Source organism: Phocoena phocoena, chromosome 16, assembly GCF_963924675.1.
Source record: "Phocoena phocoena chromosome 16, mPhoPho1.1, whole genome shotgun sequence".
NCBI lineage: Eukaryota > Metazoa > Chordata > Mammalia > Artiodactyla > Phocoenidae > Phocoena > Phocoena phocoena.
In genome coordinates, this window is record NC_089234.1 from 11923198 (window position 1) to 11942894 (window position 19697).

General features: G+C 40.4%; 1 protein-coding gene, 2 non-coding genes and 1 pseudogene across 3 annotated transcripts in view; all 4 read left to right on the plus strand.

Moving 5' to 3' along the window:
- On the plus strand, window positions 1–130 carry LOC136136727 (small nucleolar RNA SNORA19). Its single transcript, XR_010656668.1, has one exon. It is a non-coding gene; the product is annotated as a small nucleolar RNA SNORA19 (small nucleolar RNA).
- Window positions 1–16199, plus strand: part of EIF3A (eukaryotic translation initiation factor 3 subunit A) — a 32726-nt gene extending 16527 nt beyond the window's left edge. The window contains exons 9-22 of the mRNA XM_065893967.1: window positions 276–374; window positions 1887–2003; window positions 2248–2433; window positions 3057–3404; window positions 4058–4162; window positions 4251–4364; window positions 5825–5947; window positions 6492–6645; window positions 7445–7629; window positions 10027–10115; window positions 10675–11390; window positions 13996–14197; window positions 14911–15092; window positions 15970–16199. Coding sequence (XP_065750039.1) covers window positions 276–374; window positions 1887–2003; window positions 2248–2433; window positions 3057–3404; window positions 4058–4162; window positions 4251–4364; window positions 5825–5947; window positions 6492–6645; window positions 7445–7629; window positions 10027–10115; window positions 10675–11390; window positions 13996–14197; window positions 14911–15092; window positions 15970–16199 — 2850 coding nt within the window. The remainder of the gene's footprint in view (window positions 1–275; window positions 375–1886; window positions 2004–2247; window positions 2434–3056; window positions 3405–4057; window positions 4163–4250; window positions 4365–5824; window positions 5948–6491; window positions 6646–7444; window positions 7630–10026; window positions 10116–10674; window positions 11391–13995; window positions 14198–14910; window positions 15093–15969) is intronic.
- Window positions 1430–1559, plus strand: LOC136136726 (small nucleolar RNA SNORA19). The gene has a single exon (XR_010656667.1). It is a non-coding gene; the product is annotated as a small nucleolar RNA SNORA19 (small nucleolar RNA).
- A 1641-nt stretch (window positions 16200–17840) lies between the features above and the next one.
- On the plus strand, window positions 17841–18729 carry LOC136135963 (voltage-dependent anion-selective channel protein 2-like; annotated as a pseudogene).
- Window positions 18730–19697: the final 968 nt, after the last annotated feature.

Genomic DNA, 19697 nt, shown 5'->3' on the forward strand with positions numbered 1-19697 from the left:
GTGCACATTTCATTGTCTTTTTTTTTTTATGTCAAGAGAAAAGATATTTCTGATACGCTAAATAAACCTTTGGAGGTAAATTAGCAGCACGACTAATTTAGCCATTGCTGTCAGTCACCTTCAGACAACAGTCAATAGCTGCATATTACCTTTTGTATTTCTTTGCATTGTGTGGTGGTTTTGTATGTTAAGAAAATTGAAAAAAAATATCTCAGGTGTTTTAGTATTTGTCGTGTAGAAAATATAACTCTTTTTCAATTTAATGGATTTTATAGGTTTTAAATTGGGTAAGGGAGCAACCTGAAAAGGAGCCAGAGTTACAACAGTATGTCCCACAGCTGCAAAACAACACCATACTCCGGCTTCTCCAGCAGGTAAAGATGAAAAAAATGAATGTTTTATGGACGAGCTGTAATTTCTCCCTTGATTGTTTTGATCACAAAACTAAAAAATGTAGGAATAGCCTAGAAAATGAAAGCCTCCCCAAATTCTACCCTCCACCAAAGTTAGTTTTATTATTTATCTGTTTGATTTGAAAAAACAATTACGTGATTCATAACGGCTTTTTTCTCTTTTTGTTGACCACTGTCTTCGTACATTTTTCCTTGTTAGCCGTTTATGTCTTATTCCTTTTAATACCTACGTAGTTTTTCATTGTCTAAAGGTACCATGATTTATTTATTCAGAGTCTATTGATGGAATTTTTCTTTTCTTTCTTTTCTTTTCTTTTTTTTTGCGGTATGTGGGCCTCTCACTGTTGTGGCTTCTCCCGTTGCGGAGCACAGGCTCCAGACGTGCAGGTTCAGTGGCCATGGCTCATGGGTCCAGCCGCTCCGCGGCATGTGGGATCTTCCCAGACCAGGGCACGAACTCATGTCCCCTGCATCGGCAGGCGGACTCTCAACCACTGCGCCACCGGGGAAGCCCTGATGGAAAGTTTTTAGTTTTTTTGCTGTCATAAAATGTTGCAGTAGTGAGCATCTTCTGTACTTGTATCTTTGCATTCTTCTGTGATTTCCTGTAGCTAAGAAGTGGAATTAGTCATGGTCTACACATTTAAAGCTTTAATAGATCCTCAAAGATCGGATTCATGGGCCCTCCCACCAGTAGTGAACAAGAAATAGAAAGCCTTTTTTCCTGCTAACACTAAGTATTATCAGTCTATTTTTTTTTGGCTGCACTGCACGGCCTATGGGATCTTAGTTCCCTAACCAGGGATAGAACCCATGCTCCTTGTGTTGGAAGCACAGAGTCTAAACCACTGGACCGCCAGGGAAGTCCCAGTATTGTCAGTCTTTTAACGTATTTTAGCCCACCTTTGTACTTAAGTTTGAATATTATGGTTTCTAATATGGCTTTAATGATCCTGTTTTGTCTTCCATTTGTTTCATTTGGGGGGCGCTTTTACTATATGTTCACTTTCATATTTGTGCACATTTCATTGACCTGCTTTCTCTCCTGTATGTGAGCAGTGTTATTTCTTATGTGCTATACAAATAATTGAAGGTTAATTAGCAGTATAACTAAGTAGTAATACTGCCAGTCTCCTTCAGACAAATAAACAATTTTATTAAGTGTTCAGATGAATTAGGTAAGTAGCAGGTCTCTATCTACAAATATGTGACCATTTAGGTGTTTGTTTTTTTTTAATGAAACTAGGATATGAAAGGATTATGTGATGGTTCAAAATATAACATAATCCTTTGAAATAGCCTTGGATTGTAATTCCAGCTCCAGCAATGTACTGTTAACATACTCTGAGCTTCAGTTTTCTTTTCTTTGAAAAATAGGCTAAATTTCTACTTTCCATGGTTGTCATGAGACTCCACATAAAAATTGCTGAATAAATGATAGCTATTATTACTAACCTTGTGTTTTTTATGCAGGTGGCACAAATTTATCAGAGCATTGAGTTTTCTCGTTTGACTTCTCTGGTTCCTTTTGTTGATGCTTTCCAACTGGAACGGGCCATAGTAGATGCAGCTAGGCACTGCGACCTTCAGGTAGGTGCTGCAAGGGGACTCTGAGGTTGGAGACCTTTGAGGACGAAAAAACGCACACTCTTTGTTTCTCAGCTTTTGGTACAGTGGCACCGTTGTAAAGCTTTATTGAATTAATCTTCTAGCTTTTATATTTGACATTCTTCAGTTAATTTTTTATTTGAAATTTTAATCAAGTTATTCATTTGTAGAATGACTGTATTTGCATGTAGATTTAACTGTTGATAATACCATTTAATTTTCAAAGGTTCGTATTGACCACACATCTCGGACCCTTAGTTTTGGATCTGATTTGAATTATGCTACTCGAGAAGATGCTCCACTTGGTCCTCATCTGCAGAGCATGCCTTCAGAACAGATCAGAAATCAGCTGACAGCCATGTCCTCAGTACTTGCAAAAGCCCTTGAAGTCATTAAGCCAGCTCATATACTGGTATGTATCTTTGGGGAAATGGACTACAGAATTTTTGAGGGGCCCTTATGTCTTTCACAAAAAGGTTTGAGACGATGTCTGAGAGAAGGGATTTATTATATATTTCCTATTGATATTTAGTTGTATTTGATAGTTTTGGTATTTTATCAAATATCTTTATCAGATATACAGATCTTTGAGCTTCCTTCCATGGGATAAAATGATAACACTACTCTGGTAATGTGATAAACGGAGTACTGTTAAACCGTACAATAACAGACCACATGTGATGACCCTCCAAATAGGGGAGTACTATGATTGGGCTTTTCCTTTCTGCTTCAGTTGTTTCTTGTTTGTGAGCTCTGTTAGTATTCCACCTTGGCTTGAACACTTTAAAGTAGATCTGGTTCAGGGAAAAGTCAACCTAGCAGATACGTTCTTCAGCTATGTCATTACTGTTAAAGACTTCAAGTAGGAGTAGCGCCATAGTATTTGGTACTGGGAACCAGTAGCTTGAATGATGTTATCGTCTGTTATTAACTGCAGATGCATGTAAGGATAATATATTAGTATTATGTAATATTTTTGATGTCTGATACCATGGTATGTCGCTTACATTTTTTTTAATGCATTTGTTTTTGAAGCAAGAGAAAGAAGAACAGCATCAGTTGGCTGTTACTGCATACCTTAAAAATTCACGGAAAGAGCATCAGCGTATCCTGGCTCGCCGGCAGACAATTGAGGAAAGGAAAGAGCGGCTTGAGAGTCTGAATATTCAGCGTGAGAAAGAAGAGCTGGAGCAGAGGGAAGCTGAACTCCAGAAAGTACGGAAGGCTGAAGAAGAGAGGCTGCGACAGGAGGCAAAGGAGAGAGAGAAGGAGCGTATCTTACAGGAACATGAACAAATCAAGAAGAAAACTGTTCGTGAGCGTTTGGAGCAGATCAAGAAGACAGAACTGGGAGCTAAAGCGTTCAAAGATATTGACATTGAAGTATGTAGCATATTATGCATTAAAAACTTCAGTTTTATTCGGGTCTCTTAGAAGCACAGTTCTTTTTTTGCGGTACGCAGGCCTCTCACTGTTGTGGCCTCTGCCGTTGCGGAGCATAGGTTCCGGACGCGCACGCTCAGCGGCCATGGCTCACGGGCCCACCCGCTCCGCGGCGTGTGGGATCTTCCCAGACCGGGGCACAAACCCGTGTCCCCTGCATTGGCAGGCGGACTCTCAACCACTGCGCCACCAGGGAAGCCCAGAAGCACAGTTTTTTACCATTTATTGGTTTATTTTGGGTTATTTGGTTATTTCACTCATTTTGATACAGCTAGTTCATTAATCTCTGAAGTAAGCATTTGTTTTTAGTGATGCTACAGTTTTTAGCCGCTGTTGAAACGGAGTTTGGATACGGTAGCATGGAGGAATAAGAAATAGATGTTAAGATTACATTGTTTTTCCCTACAATCAAGTGGAAATAAGGCTGTTTTAAAACATTTTTATATTGCCTGAATTTACCCATTGCAAACATTTGCCCATTATAAAGAAAGTAATTTAGCATATGTTTCTAGAAAGAAATGGTGCTCCATATTGACTGCTATGCACTTCTTTTATACTCTTATTAATTATGGTGCGTTTGTATTACTTTCCAGGACCTTGAAGAATTGGATCCCGATTTCATCATGGCTAAACAGGTTGAACAACTGGAGAAAGAAAAGAAGGAACTTCAGGAACGCTTAAAGAATCAAGAAAAAAAGGTAAATGAAAGAACTGGTGAACTTTAACATGCCAAGTTTAAAAGAATTTTTTTTTTTTTTAAACAACACTTGTTTTCATGACATTCAGATTGACTACTTTGAAAGAGCTAAACGTTTGGAAGAAATCCCTTTGATAAAGAGTGCTTATGAAGAACAGAGAATTAAAGACATGGATCTGTGGGAACAACAAGAAGAAGAAAGAGTAAGGTTTTCATTTAATTATATTTTCAGACTGTAAGCTATAATGAGGTCCTCTGCCAGTAATGGGAACAGGGTTTCGAATTGATTTTTGTATTCTTTTGCCAGATACGGTGCTTTCATGTCTGCATGCCAACAGATTGGTAGACAGACACATTTTCAGAATAGAGATTAAAAAATGAAACTTGTAAAATACAAAGGATAGCTGAAAATTTTATTTAAAAAAAAACAGCAATTCACATGCCACGTATTTCACCAATTTAAAGTGTGCGGTTGATGGTTTTAGTGTATTTGCAGGATTGTGCAACCGAATTTTAGAACATACCCCAAAAGAAACTTCATACCTTAGCAGTCACTCCGCTTTCTCTCCGCTCCCTCAGCAGCCACTAGTCTCCTTCCTGTCTCTAGACTTGCCTGCTTTGGATATTTCTTCTAGATGGAGTCATACAGTCTGTTTTTTTGTGACTAAACAGCTCCTTCTATAGTTTTGTTAGTCTGTATTGTATGTATTTACCTAACGATACAAAAGCAACATTTGCAAATGCTTATAGCGGCCACATTTGTAGTAAAAACGAGTGACCTCATTCCGGTTAAGAAAATAACCACAGGCAGGAGACAACACACAGCTATGGAGGCTGCCTCTCCTTCTTGGTTCCATTGGATTGTTGTCATTCTGGGCCTAGTGTTGCCAGTTTTTTTAGAAGTTGTAATTTGTGTGGTAATTCTTTAAATGTATGAAATTAGAAAAAGAAAAGTGTTACAGACCAGCTAAAATGCTTAAGAGGATTTGCTCCATGTGCCCTGAAACCTTTTATTGTTTCACTTGGAGCACAAAGGAAAAGCTTTCCTATATGAGTAATTCATCGTGCCTTAACCTCCAGTTTTTGTTTTTTGTTTTTTTTTGGCGGTACGCGGGCCTCTCACTGCTGTGGCCTCTCCCGTTGCGGAGCACAGGCTCCGGATGCGCAGGCTCAGCGGCATGGCCCACGGGCCTAGCCGCTCCGCGGCATGTGGGATCTTCCCGGACATGTGGGATCTTCCCGGACCGGGGCACGAACCCGTGTCCCCTGCATCGGCAGGCGGACTCTTAACCACTGCGCCACCAGGGAAGCCCTCCAGTTGTTTTTAAGGAAGAAAATGCGTTAAATAATAAAGCCATAGTGCCTATTATACCATGAGGTATTTGTTATTTTGTTTTACTATATACATTTCAGTTTTTCCTCTATAAATGTTGTGGTACCATGGGGTTAAAACTGTTTCTTACAGATGCTCCAAGTTGTCTTTATCCATCTTCTGTCCCTGATTGTCTTCCTAGGGATGTGTTACCCTTCCATTTTTATGGCAGAATGGAAGGGGCGAAGGAACTTCCTGTAATTCTTCAAGAATATCTGTCAGGAATTGGGGATAAATTAGTAAGTAGATAATGAATACTTTGAAATTTAACTTTGTATCATATATTTGCAGATTACTACAATGCAGCTAGAACGGGAAAAGGCTCTTGAACATAAGAACCGAATGTCACGGATGCTTGAAGACAGAGATTTATTTGTAATGCGGCTCAAGGCAGCACGACAGTCTGTTTATGAGGTGAACTTACTGGTTTCAGGGAAACATCTATTCATGAGCTTTTGGGTTTTACCTTAAGGATTCTTCTTTAACCTGCTGGTACATTCTGTCTTGAGCTAACATTGATAATCGTCATTCAAGTAATACTTTAATAGAGGTATCTTGAAATTATTTTATAGGCCAAGTAACCATCACTATGAACAAATTTTTCTGAAGGTGAAAGTGGACTGCATAAAATTTGCTTTTGATACAAGCTTTTGTTTATTCTTTGATTCAGAAAGGAAAAAACTAGATCAAAGTGTCCTGCTCTTAGTTTCTGACTTAATCATTTGATTTATTGTATAAAAATAAACCCACTGGGTATAGATAATATTGTCAGTTAAAAATTTTAAAAATTCGACATGTGAGAACTTCAGTCATTTGGAAATTTGGTTTTTATACTTAATGGTTGCTTTCTGTGGTTCCACGAAGCTTGCAATGATTTTGTAAACTTAAAACTTACTGCCAGTTTGTAGCCCTTGAAAATTTGATTGTTTTTTATTTTTTGGTAACCATTCAATTACAGGAAAAACTTAAACAGTTTGAAGAGCGATTAGCAGAAGAAAGACATAATCGTTTGGAAGAACGTAAAAGACAACGTAAAGAAGAACGAAGAATAACCTATTATAGAGAAAAGGAAGAGGAGGAGCAGAGGAGGGCAGAAGAAAAAATGCTGAAAGGTAAAACTATACAGACAGACTGGAGGTATATGGGAAGGCTGGTGGTAGGTCCAGTTTATACAGTCTTACTTAGAAAATAGAGGAATGTGGAACCAAGATGATTGGCTTCTTTTCTTTTTTTTCTTTTTTTTTTGCGGTACGCGGGCCTCTCACTGTTGTTGCCTCTTCTGTTGCGGAGCACAGGCTCCGGATGTGCAGGCTCAGTGGCCATGGCTCACGGGCCCAGCCGCTCTGCGGCATGTGGGATCCTCCCAGACCGGGGCATGAACCTGTGTCCCCTGCATCGGCAGGCGGACACCCAACCACTGCGCCACCAGGGAAGCCCGATGATTGGCTTCTTAACTGCAGCTAACTAGTTCTCAGGTTCTGACAACCCAGCTTGTAGTTTTCTGCAGTTTGTTATCTGTGAGGGTGTTAGGTCCTCTGCCAGCTTATTTCCACATTTTTGGTGTTCTTTTGAAAATTCTGCCTTTTTATTTTTTATCACTATAGTCTATATAGTGTTAACATTTATTGAGCAACACATGCCAGATGAAGTCTCTCAGATGATCCTTTATCTGGCATCCCAGATGCTCAGGAGTTGGGGGAGGGCTGCTCCTTTAGTTGTGTTGAGCGGCATAATACTTGTGTTCTTGAATATTTCTGATATTCAAGTTTAACTGATTGTAAACTCTTTTAAAATTCTTAAAAAGAATTTCCTTCTACATTATGCTGCCTCTTTAATACCAGAGAAGTAGACCTAGCACTGGGGGAAGCGTGCAGGTAGGAGGCGCACTTTATAACCTGATACGTTGTACAGAGCGGGAAGAGAGAGAGCGTGCTGAACGGGCGAAACGTGAGGAGGAGCTTCGAGAATATCAGGAGCGGGTAAAGAAATTAGAAGAGGTTGAAAGGAAAAAACGCCAAAGGGAGTTGGAAATTGAAGAAAGGGAACGTCGTAGAGAGGAGGAGAGAAGACTTGGTGATGATCCACTTTCTAGAAAGGTAAGTATAGACATCACTCTGTTTTTATGTGATATGTGTTTATCAGCCAGGTCTCTTGCATGATGCGTTTGGTCAATGTCAGTGTCTGGGCTTGGTGTTTTAAATCACATTATTCACGTTTCTTTTTAAGTCTGGTATTGCTTTGTCTTCCCAAAGACAGAAGGTTCCTAGGGGCAGTGGGGAGGGGATTAGAGTTGTCTTAGCAAAGTTTGGATTTTATAATAGGCTTCAGTTTAGAATACTTAATTCAGTAAGAACTAATCCCGTGAAACTAAGTATTTGACACAAAGTAACACAGTCGTATGGAAGAGGGACTGTTTTGGTTCCTTGAAAGGAGTTACTGTGAATTAGGAGGATGATGTGAGGGTACTCAAAGATGAATCTGGGGGACCAGCAGTATTCACCATCCCTTTAGGAGCTTGGTAGAAATGCAGAATCTCAGGCCCAATGCCAAATCTTCTGATTCAGAGTCTGCATTTTAACAAGAGTACCAAGTGATTCAAATGCTGGTCTAAATGTTTATTTTTAATATGCATTCATGTCCAAAACTGACCTGTGTTTCTCATTTTATCTTGTGTAAAGGGGGGGGTATATCTCTTTAATCCCCTCTTCTGGTGGTGACATTGTACCTACTTAACCACAGTGTTTTGAATCCCTCCCTCTCCATTCTGTCCCTATGCTCCTGCCTTAATTCAGATTGTTTCTTTTGCCTGTATTACTTACTGGTCTTAACTATTTTCCCTGATCGTAATCTTCCCCAGCTTCACATCTTCCTCTATACAGTGGCCTGCTTGGTTTTTCATAATGCATATTTGATTGTTAGCCCTGCTCTTGGTTTCAAACCTTCCTTTGAGTGGTACTCATTGCTTAGAGCCAAAGGTAAAAAACATTCCTTAGCAGTCAGGGCCTTTTATGTTTATTGCTTTTTTCATTAGCTTCATCTATCACCATATTCTTCTTAGTCACCTATACGTTAGCTATTCTGAGCTAGTTTTAGGCTTTATCGTGTCTGTGACATCTGCCTGCATGCTCTTTGTTTTTCCTGGGACGTGTCCATGCTACCCTTTAAGTAAAATACTGCTTATTTTTTAAGGTTAGAGATGAGTAGCTGGAGGTATGTGTGCCACACTTGTATCAAATGCTTAACTTTACTGGAGGACCTGCTACTAGTTATCTTTGTAGCCTTCAATTTGTTTTATAATATATAGATAAATTTTTAGTTTTGTTACTCTTGTTGCTAATTTCTGTGAGTATTCTTTTTCTGTTGGGCACAAAGTGCTGTATGTGTGAAATCAGAGTTACAGTGTTTGATTTGCTACATCCTGTTAATTTGCTTCATCTTCTGAAGTAGATGAGGTAAATCACCCGTGGTTATGGGTTTCTAATTCTTTTCATTAGTTTTTGAAATTCTGTGTTCATCATTTTTTTTTGTTGTTTCTGTTTGTGGGCCCCCCTCTTCCCTTTCAGTTGGAGAGTCTTTAGTTATCTGTTAATGTTTAACATGGTAACTAGTATATGCGGCTTTATTCCTGACATTTGGTTTGGTGTTTTTTATTTGCTTCCATGTCCCTGCCACTCACCCCTTCCTTTCTTTAAGCCAAACTTCAGAAGTTTTCTCAGCTCATTTGTTGTGCAAAACTCTATTCTTTTAGTGATTACCATCGGCTCTTTTCAAAGTCTAAACTTGCAGTGTGTAAATTTTGAGAACTCTTCCCTCTCTTCAGAACAGAACAAAATTTTGAGCACACCTTAAGTTTTATTGCCTCCAGTGCATTAAAACAATGCTAATCTCTCTATTTAGAAATCATTTAACAGTTTTACAACCTTGTTGGCAACATGATTTAGTTTAAAATATGTTTACACTGTTTATCACCTTTTCTCCTTTGCAGATAAGTTGTTTCGTAGAGTGTATATTTTATCAAGTATTTTTGTGTATGTCTCAAAAGAGGATTCGTTTTTCTCTCTCAGTTGAATAATGGTTCATTGGTTTGGCCAGTTCAAAGTCATCCTCCTCCAGAAGTTTAGAGACCTTTGCTCACTGTCCTAGTATATAATGGGAGGAGGGTTCTTGATAATAGTCTTGGTCTTGTTACTTTTATAGATACTCTGCTTTATTCCTTGGAAGCTCTGAGCATATGGTCTGTTATTCACCCGTTTTGGCATGTGTGCCCTGTCAGTCAGGATTCAATTTACTTAGAGCAGATAGAATTTCCTTAACTTAGGGAAATTTTTTCTCCTTTTCTTCTGGCCTTTCATAGTCCATCTCTTTTAACGTTTCACTTATTCTTTTCATCTCTTTGTCCTTTTGTTACTGGCTCTTCGAGATCCCTGTTCAGTTTATATGTTGATCAGTAGTGTTGCTAATGTAGTGCCTCTCATTACCTTTGCTCAATGTAGGACCCTCGTTGGGGTGATAGAGATGCAGAAGGCACATGGAGAAAAGTACCTGAAATAGATTCTGAGTGGAGAAGAGGCCCACCAGAGAAGTAAGTAGAGTTAAGGAAAGTAGTACCAGCAAATCATAGATCCTGTTAATATCTTATCGGTGTTTTTCTCATTTGGTTTATTTTGTAGGGGTGGGGAAAAGGGAGTCATGAAGTATTGTACACATGTCTGTTACTGAAATGTTTGCTTCAGTGCTGCTGTAATTACTGACTTATAAATATCTTGGGAAATACGTGCTTCAGTTTTTTTTTTTCTGATTCCCTAAACTAATAGTATTGAGGTTAGAGTAAGAATGAACAGTTCCATAACATTTTTCTCATCGTTTTGAAAGCTTGTAGTAATAGATTTAGAAATTGCTACGGTATTCCTCATAAAGTGCAGATAACCTTTTAAAGGCACTTGTCTGCTTATTGGTTTAATTCATTGTTGATGCAAGATTGTGGATTCATGTTGTTTTTTCAGTGGAACATACTCTTTTAGGAGTAGGATTAATGAATTTAGACTGAGGTGATTTTTAGAAGTGAGTAACATCACTCCCAAAAAGATCACCTGCTTTTAAGAAAATTTACTCTTAAAGATGTTTGGCTTGTTACTCTGTAGGGAGTGGAGACGTGGAGAAGGGCGGGATGAAGAGAGGCCTCAAAGAAGAGATGAAGATCGACCAAAGCGTTTGGGGGATGATGAAGAGAGAGAGTCCTCTCTTAGACCAGACGATGATCGGGTTCCCCGGCGTGGCATGGATGACGACAGAGGCCCAAGACGTGGTCCTGATGAAGATCGGTTCTCTCGCCGAGGGGCAGACGATGACCGGCCTTTTTGGCGTAATGCAGATGACGAAAGGCCTCCCAGACGAATTGGCGATGAAGACAGGGCTAGCTGGCGTCAGGCGGATGATGACAGACCACCTAGACGAGGACTGGATGAGGACAGAGGCAGCTGGCGAACAGCTGATGAGGACAGAGGACCTAGGCGTGGGATGGATGAGGACCGGGGGCTGCGCCGAGGAGGTGCGGATGAGGAGAGGTCATCCTGGCGGAACGCTGATGACGACCGTCCCAGGCGGGGCGTGGATGATGACCGGGGTCCCAGGCGTGGGCTGGATGACGATCGAGGACCTTGGCGGAATACCGACGATGACAGATTTTCCAGGCGCAGTGCAGATGATGACAGATTTTCCAGGCGCGGTGCAGATGATGACAGGGGGCCTTGGAGAAACACGGATGATGATCGGATCTCAAGACGGGCTGATGACGATCGGATTCCCAGAAGGGGTGATGACTCAAGACCTGGTCCCTGGAGACCATTTGTCAAACCAGGTAAAATTCTGGTATTCAAGAAACCAGATTGGATGCTTTATAGATGTAATCTGCTTGATTTGTTTGCAAATACAACGGGAAATTCTACACCAGCTAATCTCCACTGTTCTGTAGAGGATAGCAAGTTATTTCAAACAAGGAGATCAGATCTCAGGTGACAAATTAACAGTTCGATTGTTAAGTAAGAAGTGTTCTTTTTCAAATGCAAAAAGTGAAATTTTAACAGACTTATGACAGAGGTTGGGCCATGTTACTACGATTTTTAGATAAACTGGTCTTTTATCTTTCCTTGAATATTTCTGCAGTGACATTTATGTCAAAAGCTTGCCTCTGAGATCTTTCACACCAAAACAACTAGCTTCACCCCCTTTTCTGCTTTAGTGATATATGCACTTTGTTTTCCTTCTTCCTTGTTGACTGCTTCTTTGAGGGCCCTTCCTTCTGTACCTGTCCCTAAGTATCGGTGTTCTTCAGGTTCTGTCCTGGACTAGCCTCCTCATATAAATAATGAAAAACAAAATATACTTAACTAGACATTTGTTTGTACTCTTGCTAACCATGGGATTATGTTCATGAGAGGAGCCCATTTCTTTGTCAGTCTTAGGCCCGCTCATCCTTTCATACTTTTTATTATTCTTGAGTAATGTATACAGGTCTGTGACTTCTGCTACTGTCTTCTCCAGATGACTTCTCCCCTTACCTTCAGACCTGTGTTTCCAACTTTATATTGCACCTGTAAGTGTTACTGACACTTCCAACTCAACCCATCAAAACTGAACCCCCACCTTCTCCAAGACACACACACACACTTCAGGGGCACCACTGCCATCTAATTGTATAAGATGGGAGTTCTTTGCTCTTTCATCCTTTTTCTTACATCTTTTCAGTAACCATTGTAATTTGTTCTAAATGCAAATTTGAGCAGCTTCCTGCCCTTTATCCTTAGTGGTTTCTGTGGCATACTTGTGTTTCTTCTCACTTCATTCCACTGTGAAGCTTTGTGACTTTGAGAAAGCCACCTAACTTTTCTGTGCCTTGTGTAAAATGGGGATAACAGTATAGTAGATTCTCATTAATTCGTGATAGTTAATGTAATATAAAGTCAGTGAATACTGAACCATTGCTCTTAAGGGAAGTACCAGGTTAGGTTTCTGTGAGCCCTCTGGTCAGTTTTTCAAGCAGTCAACACATAACCTTGTTTTATTTTTCTGTTTAAAGACACTTTATTTAACGTATGTTATTGATTCATTAGCATTGAACTTATGGCCAACAGCACTGTAACTCATTCCTGAAAGCTTATCTAACACATTTACTTTTTCCCTAAGGCATATCCATTGCCTTCTTGTGCTTGGGACTGCTGGGGCGTAGGGCTGGTGGTGCACTTAAAAACTGAAATCACCAACAGAAAGCACAAAAATGTGAAAACGTGGCACTAACTATATCACCAAAAGGCTACTTGTTTAAAGTAGGAGAGCTGCAGCAAGAAGACAGCATTGTTTTGTTTGACCTCAGCTGAGAACAGGCCCGTCAGGCGACTCAAATATTTCACCACTCTGTATGTGTCTGCGAGTGACTTGTAAAAGTGCTAGAGTATTAATTTGGGGATTTAGATTTTAGCAAGTAGCAAATTAGCAAGTATGGAATAATCTACTTAGCTCAGCACTATGGGTAGGATTGAATGAGCTAATACAGGCAGAGGCGCTAGACTAGTTCTGTGGCACACAGTAATATAAATGTTAGTGACAATAATAATTATTAGCCTTGCAGCTGTGATACATTTTCATTGAAATCTCTGCTTCCTTTGGTTTCTTTTTGTGAGTGCGTGCGTACACGTATATATTGTTTCTGGATTTGGACATCCCATGGCTAAGTGTGAGATATTGAGCAGGGCCAAAGGATTTATCCTTATTTCAGGACTTTTTATGGGTGGTAAATGGTGGGGGGCATGAATGTGAAAGGAGGAAAGAGTCTTTAGTTAGAAAGCTTTTGAAAATGTTGCAAGGTATAAATGAACTAGTAATTGGGGTTCTGCCTCTCAGAGATCTAGATCCTACCCCTCACCCTTTGAGTTTTCTGCTTAAATGACTTGTCTTTACCGTCAGAACAGATTTTTTTTTTTTTTTTTTTTTTTTTTTTGCGATATGCGGGCCTCTCACTGCTGTGGCCTCTCCCGTTGTGGAGCACAGGCTCCGGACGCGCAGGCCCAGCGGCCATGGCTCACGGGCCCAGCCGCTGCCGCGGCACGTGGGATCCTCCCGGACCGGGACACGAACCCATGTCCCCTGCATCGGCAGGCGGACTCCCAACCACTGCGCCACCAGGGAAGCCCAGAACAGATTTTTATACCTGAAATCTCTGCATATGGAACATTTAACCCAGGCTATAAAAGTTCCTATATGTTATATGTTAGAAAAACAATAATAGGTAGTCATAAATAGGAGTTGGTGGTTCCATGAAATGAGGTAAATGAATTTAGTTGGTTTTTTAAAAATGAGGTAGAGTGTCTTAATTAGCATTTGTAATGGTGATGGATTAACATCAAGATTTATGGCTGCCAATCTGTTTCTTGAGTGGAAATTTTTTTTTTCTTTTTTTAAAAACGTAGGTGGATGGAGAGAGAAAGAAAAAGCCAGAGAAGAGAGTTGGGGTCCACCTCGAGAATCGAGACCATCAGAAGACCGTGAATGGGATAGGGAAAAAGAGAGAGACCGAGATAATCAAGATCGTGATGAGAACGACAGGGATCCGGAGAGAGAGAGAGACAGAGAGAGAGATGGGGATCGAGAGGACCGCTTCAGACGGCCGAGGTTTGATATTCTAATTTAAAAAAAAGTGTCTGTGGCATTACAGTTAGGATTCTTTTAACGCTCTCTTATGCATTCCCAACTATTTTTGAAAAATGGTGCTCATCCCCTTCATTTCCCCCAATTTATCTAGTAGAATCATAGTGTAGATTTTAAAAAAATTAGAGGTCATCTTAATTGAACCAGTTCCCTCTCTACAGAGTGAGGACATGGAGGCTGGAGCTGTGTGGCTGGCTGTGGGCTGTGTAGCTCTATGGCAGTGGAACCAGTCGAGGTTCTTCACTGCCAGTTGCTTTTCCCTTGTGGTTGAGGTCAGTTTATTGCCTTTAAATTATTAAAAGCCTCTTTAGTTTTATTAGTAGTAAGAATTCTAGCTTACTTCCTCTGGTCAAAGTGGCTTTGTACTAATCTAGACCAGTACAGTTCAGTACAGTTTCCTGCAAGGATGAAAATGTCCTGTATATGTAATGTTTGTCTGGTAGCCAGCAGTCACGTTTGACTGTTGAGCATTTGGAGTGAGTAATGACTGCTGTGTTGGACAGTGCAGAGCCAGGTGTTCTCATTTGACCTCCATGCCTGAGGCATCAGTTGGAGGTCCAGTCACGAGTTTAAACTATTCCTGTTACTATTTGCTAACTTGGATGTGATATATTCACTTAAAATTAACCCGTAGAGTCTAATGACAGAACTTAACGTGTCATTTTGAATGGCTACAGGGATGAAGCTGGCTGGAGAAGAGGACCAGCTGAGGAATCTTCAAGCTGGAGAGATGCAAGTCGTCGTGACGACAGGGAGCGGGATGACCGCCGTCGGGAGAGGGATGAGCGCCGTGATCTGAGAGAGAGGCGAGATGACAGAGACCGAAGAGGACCTCCTCTCAGACCAGAGCGTGAGGAAGGTAGAGATGTTCTTTCTGTATGACCGCTGAACCCTGGAGAGCCATAATATATGAGGGAATTTGGGGTTTTGCTATGTCTTAAATTTGTATGAACACCAAAAACAAGATGGACACGTAGATCTTTTATTTCATTTAGAGTTCAAGGTTCTCACAAACTTACTCACTGGTTGCTTTGTGAAGTTTAGCTCATCTTTAAATTTAAAGTATAGTAGTAGACTAATTCAATGGTGTAGTAAGCAATACCTATATTGATTTTACAAAAAGAGTTTATTTTATGTAAAGAAGGAAAGAAGTAAGGTCCTGGTAGATAAGCACAAAGTATAAAACATTCTTTCTCTGGAATTGTAACAATGGAAGCTTTAGTAAAAAATGCTTTGTTTAAAATGACCGTAGCACTTAAGTAGTTGCCTCACAAGCTTTTACTATTTGGTTTGTTACAAACCAGATTGTAAGGGTATTTCTTCTTTGATAGCCGTAATGGAATATATTGTTTCATTTATTTGCTGTTAAATCTTCTTCAACAGGAGCCAAAAATCCTTTAAAAATTTTTTATTCAGCCAGATTTTTGTCACCTTATCCTAAATTTAAAAAAAAATTAGGACACTTCCTAGGCCGGTGATTTCTTCTTGCTTGCAAACTTATATTTCTAAGTCTGTATATTGTTTTGAAGGTTTTTCAGAAATTGTATCAAAATGATTAAAGTGTATTTATTTAGCTTTTATTGTTTTGTTTTGTTTTTTTAAATGATTCTCTATCACTATCTTCAGTACAGGATTTCCGAGTAATTTGAGGCATTCCTTTTGCTTCAGTTCTGTTTAGTCTGAGCTAATAGCATACAGTACAAATTTTTTCTCTCTCCTTTTTTTTAAATTAAAAGTAAGTTCTTGGAGACGCGCTGATGACAGGAAAGATGACCGGGCAGAAGAGCGGGATGCCCCTCGTCGTGTTCCTCCTGCAGCTCTTTCAAGAGATCGAGAAAGAGATCGAGACCGAGACAGAGAGGGTGAAAAAGAGAAGACCTCATGGAGAGCTGAGAAAGATAGGGAATCTCTTCGTCGCACTAAAAATGAGACTGATGAAGATGGATGGACCACAGTACGACGTTAAATCTCAAGATAATGGACCCAGACTCATGTCTTCACATAGGTTTGATCACATTCAAGGAATTATTATACTTGTGTTTCAACCAATCTAAATTGGACTCTTTAATGTCTCACCATAACACAAAAAGCATGAACTCGTATTAACCCTACGTAACAGGTTGATCATGCACCGTATCCACAGAAGGTTGGAAAACCATGCCATTTTTTGGAATTTGAGGTGTTGCATTGTTTCATCAATCATTTGTTTACAAAAAAGAAAAACTAAAAAATAAATTTAAAATGGGAATTCTTCAGGTATTCAGTAACACCCGTATCTTGGTATAGAACTGATCTTTTTTCTTTTGATTTCGAAATACCTGATATTAATTTGGAATGAAGTAAGATTCTGTTATAGAAAATGTATTTGAAGACGCTAAAGCAGAGAGCTGAAACAATTCTCACACCACTAGCGGCTGAGACGTACCTCTAGGTATTTTGAGGTATTTACTAGTCACTAAATTTAGAAAGTTTTTAGGTTTACTGTAAGTGCAGTAAGCATTACACACACCGGATACAGAGGAATTTTCGGTAGATTTTACTTGAGAGAAGGTGAGTATAAACCAATTTGCAGTCATTATTGTGATGACAATACTGCTAAAGTGTGAATCCAGAACAGATACATACAGCTTTTACATTTTAAAGCATTTGGTAAACTGTTGCTGAGTTTTTTTCTGTTGCCAATAGCAAACCGCTTTTCCATTTATGGAGAATTCATGCCTTTCAAGCATTTTAAATATGACAATATTTATAAATGTGTGGTTTGGAGGAATTGTTTAAATTGTTTTTCCTAATTTCCTTTCTCTTCGGGATAGATTCTTTCACCAAGTAATTTGTAGTAATGACTGTGTTGACTTCAATTCTGGAGTGTAGTAGCTATGTTAAAGATTAACTATTTGGTCTTATTGAAGCCAACACAGAACTTGCTGCTGTGTTTTTTCTTCAATGATAAATAAAATACTTAGAGAATTTGTTTTAGTGTTGATTTGTGGTTACAGTCTAAGTGTTTCGTTTATAATGCTGAGCTTGCGTATTCAGTTGAGGCTTTTTTACTTGAGTTTTTACCAGTGCTGTTAAATTTCTCACTGTTGGGTATCAAAGAACATAACCTAAATATAACAGAAAGCAAATGTGGCTAGGATGTTTCCACTAAAACGTCCTCCTCTGTTCCTTGATGAACCCCTTAGTTTCCTTGTAAAGCTGTCCTCTCTGTGAGTACGGTGTGTGTGCAGGACATCTTGGGTTTTCCCCTGAAATTAGAAAAAGCATAATTGGTTTCACAGAATGTTAGTTGCAAATTTATAGTGGCTGTATGCACTTACATTCTTCCTGGTGTGAGTAGTGGTGACAATTTCTGTTGGTATAGCCCTAAGGCCAGAAGAGGGAGTATTGATGCTTTTTTAAAACTTAATCAGATGCAGCCTCTCCTTTTCGACGTTAACAATGATAGAAACCACTTTAGAGCTGCAGCCAGACCCCGAGTGAGCCGAGCAGCCTCAGCTGCTAGCGGGGTGGCAGCGGCGCCTCCCCCTCCCCCCCAGGAGACCACCGGATCACCTCTCCCCTTGGCCTCGCCATAGCGACCTACGGACAGAACTGCCCGCGGCCAATGTGTATTCCTCCATCATATGCTGACCTTGGCAAAGCTGCCAGAGATATTTTCAACCAAGGATTTGGTTTCGGGTTGGTGAAACTGGATGTGAAAACAAAGTCATGCAGTGGCGTGGAATTCTCAATATCTGGTTCATCTAATGCAGACACTGGTAAAGTTACCGGGACCTTGGAGACCAAATATAAATGGTGTGAGCGTGGTCTGACTTTCACAGAAAAGTGCAACACTGATAATACTCTGAAATCGCTCTTGAAGACCAGATTTGTCAAGGTTTGAAACTGACATTTGATACCACCTTTTCACCAAACACAGGAAAGAAATGTGGTAAAATCAAGTCTTCTTACAAGAGGGAATGTATAAGCCTTGGTTGTGGTGTTGACTTTGCTGGACCTGCAATCCACGGTTCAGCAGTCTTTGGTTATGAGGGCTGGCTTGCTGGGTACCAGATGACCTTTGATAGTGCCAAGTCAAAGCTGACAAGGAATAACCTTGCAGTGGGCTACAGGACTGGGGACTTCCAGCTACACACTAAGGTCGATGATGGGACGGAATTTGGAGGATCAGTTTATCAAAAAGTATGTGAAGATCTTGACACTTAAGTAAACCTTGCTTGGACATCAGGAACCAACTGCACTCGCTTTGGCATTGCAGCCAAATATCTTTTGGATCTCACTGCCTCCATTTCTGCAAAAGTCAACAACTCTAGTTCACTTGGAATGGGCTACACTCAGACTCTGAGGCCTGGTGTGAAACTTAACTGTCTGCTCTGGTAGATGGGAAGAGCATTAATGCTGGGGGCCACAACCTTGGGCTTGCCCTGGAGCTGGAGGCTTTAATCCAGCTGAAAGAAACCTCTGGGAATGGATATCAGAAGACATGGCCTTAATATATTTCCAGTGTCACCAGCAGGCTTCCCCCGCCTCCACCCAGGAAGGTGATCAAAACAAAGGATGATCTGAAGAGCTGTGTTTTATAAATATTTAGGCAGTTACTTGTTAGCTGGTTTCTAGTTGAATTGGTTATCTAGTTACCAATGCTGCAGTTGTGCAGTCACCTCTACATTATTTAAATGCTGTTAAATGCACTACCCACCAATAATGAAATAGACCTTTATGAAAACTGAAAAAAAAAACACTTTAAAAGACATTTTTCTTAATATCTGGATTTCAAACAAGTGAAAGTCTTAAAAGGTCCTCTTTTGTGAGGAGAGGGTCTTTCCTTTCGTAACAAGTGAAAAAACTTGGGGCAGTAACCTGCTCTGTCTTAAGTTACTAGAACAGGACTGTGCCTGGGCCATCAGATAGGCCACAGCAGACGATTCGTTTACGCTGGTTTGTTTAGATGAGTTACAGATGCGTGTCCCAAGTTCTTTGTCCTGGGTATCGGAATCAGAGCACAGGGTAAAGGCAGAATAGTCTGCAGCTGCTGTGATCCTGCTCTTAGGTTTCCACTCTCAAGGCCTCACCACCTTACCCCCTCCCCCACTGTTTATTCACAGGTGTCAAAGGAAAGCTGAACAACCAACCTACTCACTGTCTTCCATGTTGCCAGTGGTTTCTGCATTTTTATTTTTATTATTTTTTTTGCGGTATGTGGGCCTCTCACTGTTGTTGTGGCCTCTCCCGTTGCGGAGCACAGGCTCTGGACGTGCAGGCTCAGCGGCCCCGCGGCATGTGGGATCTTCCCGGACCGGGGCACGAACCCGTGTCCCCTGCATCGGCAGGCAGACTGTCAACCACTGCGCCACCAGGGAAGCCTGATTTCTAACTTTTTAGATGGGGATATTATTTGTGTCAATATGGATGGGTCTGAGGGCAGAGACAACGGCCCAAAAAAGACTCGACATCCTAGTAG